The 5,343-nt window shown below is 43.6% G+C and overlaps 1 protein-coding gene across 1 annotated transcript in view; it reads right to left on the reverse strand.

Annotated features, from left to right (window-relative positions):
• Nucleotides 1-5,343, reverse strand: part of PCYT1B (phosphate cytidylyltransferase 1B, choline) — a 148,188-nt gene that overhangs the window by 36,936 nt on the left and 105,909 nt on the right. Inside the window, exon 5 of the mRNA XM_007956406.2 lies at nt 3,973-4,051. Within this exon, the coding sequence (XP_007954597.1) occupies nt 3,973-4,051 (79 nt within the window). The remainder of the gene's footprint in view (nt 1-3,972; nt 4,052-5,343) is intronic.

Consider the following 5,343-nt stretch of genomic DNA (forward strand, 5'->3'; position numbering starts at 1 on the left):
GCATGGGGTCGCTATGAGTCGGAAATGACTCGACGGCACTTAACAACAACAACAACAGAGTGGAGGGACAATGAAAAAGGGGAAGGCCCTCAATGAAATGGATTGACACGGTGGCTGCAACAATGGGCTCATCAGGTATAGCAAAGATCATGGGGCTGGCACAGGACCAGGCAGTGTTTTGTTCTGCTGTAAATGATGTCTCTATGAGTTGAAGACAACTCAACAGCAACTAACAACAACAACATTCTCAGCACCAGATGATAAGCAGGTACTATAGGATTATTTGTTGAATGAATGACTAGATGAATATTGATCTCAAAGTGCCCTTCCCAATCCAGTTCTCTTTGATTCTATTGACATCTGTGAATTTTTCAGTCTTATAGCCCCCAGTAGAGTGTCCCTATGGGGATTTATTTTTATATCATCTGTACATTCACAGTTCATTTCAGCAGGAAGGTGATGTTGTTGATGTTAAAGAAAGTATCCAATTTCTAATGTCACATGGCTCAGAGGACTGAGTTGGGGGTTGCCACTAGGCTATAAATTTCTTTTATCACCTTCTAGGAAAGCAGAATCAGACATGGAAAACCAAATGGAAGGCAGGAAATACAAACATCTAAATTTACAGGCATAAACAGCACCCAAACTGACCTAGCTGTGTAGAGGGCTGTGGTGGGCATGGGAAGCCTGACGACACCCCACCTTGGTGGGAGCAGCAGAGAGCTTTCTGGGGAGGACTCTATCCTCTTTCAGCAGGCAGATATTTGACCCACACCTCTGCCTGCTGAAATGTTAGTAAGATTTTCTAGCTACTAACCAAATGATTTTATTTAGCCACTTGTGACATGAGCTCACCTTTTCTGTGAAGTCACAGGGTAAGGTCTCCGTGGCTGAATAACAAAGTAGAATTAGGATTGGGGTTGGGGAGAGATTTGCTTTGGCTGGTTGGGAGGTAGGTCTCTGGAAGAATCCAAACCCTCTGCTGATATAATGAGGCACCCGGCTTCCTCCAAATCCTAATTATTGCTCTGCTAAAAATATTCAGTAATGAGCATGATCAGAGAACCTTTTTTATCATGCTTTTCAGAATTGCGGCGTTTGGTTATGGAGCTATTTTAAGCAGCAGCAAAGCACATGTTAATGAAGGAAACTTTCAACAGTAGTAGGCAATATTAGCATGATGATGAGTAATGTGGACCTTACAGTCTATTTAATTTAAGCTCCAGCTTTTCATCCAGCTTTGCTAGGGGAGTTTGACAAGTAGCTCTGACAAGCAGAACAGATTGCTATAAAATTCATGCCCTTGATATCTCTGGCTTCATTTGAAGTGATTTTTGACTTTCAAAATAAACCATAATTAGAGTATAAAAGCCAAATGTGGATACTTGGGCATTTTCTGAGCATCTTTCTCCCACAGTGAGTACTTTGGCCTTCTCTACCGAGACCTCAAACACATCTCCGGTGTGACTCTCCCTCCTGGTGAGGAATCAGCAGAGATATTATAGGACCACAAAGAAGTGTCCTTGTGTCTGTGATTAGTTATATACAGTCTTATGCCAAGTAAAATACTAGCTGATTAATTCAATTAGGTAATGGGGATTAGAGTGGATTAAAGACGGCCATAATCCCTTCACCTTGAATCTGGGCTGGCCTTAGTGACTTGCTTGTAACAAACCAAATGTGGCATGAGTGACACTATGTGACTTCCAAGGCTAGGTCAGAAGAAGCTTGCTCTCTACATGTTCCCTCTCAGGAAGATCCGTCTTGGAACCCAGCTGTCATACGATGAGCTCAAGCCACATGGAACGGCCATGTGTAGGTGCTCCAATGACAACCCCAACTGAGCTTCCTGCTGACAGCTACCATCAGCAGCCAGCCATGTAAATTCACCTTCTGGGATGCCCCAGCCCAGTCGAACCTTCAGATGACTGCAGCTCCATTGACATCTGGCTATAATTGTTAGAGAAACCCCCAGAAAAAAACCTCAAGCCAAGCCCTAGCTAGAACCTTGACTCACAAAATCATGAGCAAAATAAAATGGCTCTTTTAAGTTGCTAAGATTAAGGGTAATTTATCATGCAACAATAGGTTACCAGAATGGGAATAAGTACATTCTAGGCAACAGAATCATTTTCTGAAATATTATTCAAAGTGGTCTTCATTTCTGGGAATCTTTGCTGCCCTGAGGCCTGTCCCCAGTGACACAGACCTCCATCACTTCAGGAGGAGACAGATGTAATGATTAAGAACCACAGGCTCACCAGACTCAGAATACAGAAGGTTTTACTGTAAGCCCTGGAGTGGGGAAGACAAGGAATTACAAAGAAGCAGTTTAACACCCTCTAAGAAGAAGAGAAGTTCCTCCTACCGGGAAGGAGCCTACTGAGGGATCAGGAGGTGAGTAGCAAAACTGAGGGAAAGTGAGTGGGGCCTGTCCCATGCCCCAACTCAGGTCCAAACCCCAGAGTCACAAGCAAAGAAGAGACCCTTTTAGAAAACTCAGAGCAGAGGGGCTTGCACCTTGTTTCCCATCAGGAATTTTGGTAGGAAATCATCTCACAGAGGCTCCGCACCAACATGAGGAGGCTTCAGTAGAGTATTCCTGACGGCAAGCAGGTCAGATAGGGTCTGATGTGGCTCCCTCTCCTCCTACTGCCCGCGTTTTCCTTGCTTTCCAGTAGATTATGGAGGACATTTAAAAATTTCCTGAAAACCCTCTAGAGGAACCTAGAAGTTAGCTGAGATCTAAGATCGACATGACTGCTGGCTAGGTCATTCTAGCACAGGGAAAGGAATCCTGCAGCAGAGGCTAAGGAGAGGACAGGCAAAAGGAGAAGGAGACTGGGGAACAGATGGAGGAGGTGACAGATGTCAGAGGGCTACGATGGAGGAGGGAGGGTGACACGGCTGAGCAGATCTCGGTATTCCACAGTGATGCCAAGAGGGGATGGGAGACTAGGTTTGGTGATCCTTAGGAGCCCATCCTATCACAGGAGTCTGAAAGTCTGTGAGTAGCAGGAAAAGGCTGAGGATGGGGGATAATGGGAGTTCCACTGGCCCCTAGGAATGGGGGAAGGTGGCTCGTATGGCAGATATTAAGGCGGAGCAGCTCGTGTAATGGATTTATTAGACTTCTTGATATCTCTAAATAAAGCATATGGTAATTCACTGAACTAGAGTATCTGTACCATACCAGATAATGGTTTAATATAGATATGAAGGTATGTATGGATGTACATACAGTACCTATTGATGAGATGTATGGTAGACAGTAAAAGAGCAGAAAATAAACCAAGCCATCAAAAAGTTACTTCCATACCTACCTTTAGCCAAAATATCAATTCCAGCCCATCCCTCCCCGAAACTCTGACCTTAACAGAAATACTTAATAACAAAAGTGTCAATTTCCAGAAGTGCAGGCACAACATCTGCCTTCTAGGACATCACTTACAAGTTTCAGGAAGGAAATGTTTCACTTGATTCTGCAAATGCTTGTCCATTCTATTTTTGCCTCTGCATGTGGTACCTGAAGATATTATTATGACATGACAAGATGACACTAGAAATATGGCAAGACTGACTTTGGAGACAAAGAGTCTAGATCATTCATTAGCCAGTTATCTGTTTTCTCCTGAAAGGAAAGCTCATGGGCGTATAATATCATTTCATTGTGGAGACTTAAATCAATTGTGAGTGAGGATAATGATTGCCCTTTAAGCAATAGGAGCCTGTGATTTTAGTGTGATGAACCTTAGAATCATGCCTCAAACCTGAAGTTGAGTACTTTGATGCTCAGGTGAATTCTATATAAATGCCCAAATGGTGCCTTAGCACATGTGAGCAGAGGCTTCTTGGAAGACATCTGAAATTCCAATGCCCTATATGTATCTACTGCAGTTCTAGGGCACATGTCTCTTATTAAAGCCAGTAATTATGAAGCAGTGGACAGGTAAGTGCAGGAGAACTCCTCACCTGCTTCTTTTATATGCTTGTAAACATCATCAGAGCCAGCAGAGGAATATGGAATGTCATCATGGGCCACAAAGTCAATCTGTTAAGAGAGAGAAGAGTGATGTCACCAGTGGGATGAATTTAAATGAGTCGAAATGGGCTTGATGGCACCAGGTTAGGTGCCCCGAAAGGCCTTTTAGAAAGAAAGTATTTGTGAGCTAAAGGTATATCGTGGGTCTGAATCCTTGCCTGAAAGGTATTTCCCACTGTCTCCATTTCCATGACATAATGGAAACTAGAAGAGTAAATGTTTGGTTCCTCTCCTTTGCTGGTCCCTCTTTCTTCTCCTACCTCTGAGAGTGGGTTCTCGTGGCCTTCTGTTCAACTTTCTTCTTCCGAGAATTCATTCACTCTTCAGATTTTAATTACCTCTGCTAGGATGAGGAACCCAGACCTTCATTTCTGTCCCATTGATGGCAATAGGCCCTAACGCTTAGGTCATATTTTACGCTATGAAAATGAACTACATGTCTCTCATCTCGTTTGATCCTCACAATCACCTTGTGAGGTAGGTAGGGCACATATTACTATTTCAGTTGGGAGATAAGACTGCTGAAACAAGAAAGTTCATTAGATTTGCCCAAAGTCATATAGCTTATTTGTGGTTTGGGGTAGGATGTGGGAAGCTGGGGAACCAGACCAGGCATTCTTAACTTGCACAGCAGCCCTTTGCTCTTTCACCACCTCTTGCTGTCACTTTAAACTCAGCATGTCCAGATTTGAGTTCATCTTTCTGAAAACTAGTGCTTCCTGCCAATGGCACCTCCACTTTTCCTCAACCCCAGACCTTGAAATTGGCCTCCTTTTCCTACTTTTCTCCATAGCACACCAGTTGTTTACAAGTTCCACCGCTGTGAGTGTGTGTGTGTGTGTGTGCACGCACATGTGCACACCTATCCCTTCCTCTCCATTACTGCTATACCAAATCCAGGTCCCTGCCAACCATATTATTTCCACCAACTTGTATCTGACCTTCCTCACTATAGGCGCTCTCGCAGCCAAGCCATCCTACGATCATGCGGAGTCCTCCTTAAACTGAGTTTCCTCTTCTCATCCTTGTGCCTGCTGATCTTCACTGGATCCCTGTTTCCTCCTACATTAAATAAAAACTCCTCGCCTGGTTTTTGAAGACCTTTATAATGATGCTTCACTCTACTTTGAGTGGTAGTCTACAGTAATAGTTTAAATTGCCTTTGTATGATTCTTACTTCACCACTTACTAGCTATGTAACCCATAAATTGTGGTAAGAATTAAAGCAGAGTTTCTCATCTTCAGTACTAGTGACATTTGGGGCTGGATGAATCTTTGGTGTGTGGGCTGTCCTGTGCATG

Source organism: Orycteropus afer, unplaced genomic scaffold, assembly GCF_000298275.1.
Source record: "Orycteropus afer afer isolate SDZICR_OR568_19922 unplaced genomic scaffold, OryAfe1.0 scaffold00617, whole genome shotgun sequence".
Taxonomy (NCBI): Eukaryota; Metazoa; Chordata; class Mammalia; order Tubulidentata; family Orycteropodidae; genus Orycteropus; species Orycteropus afer.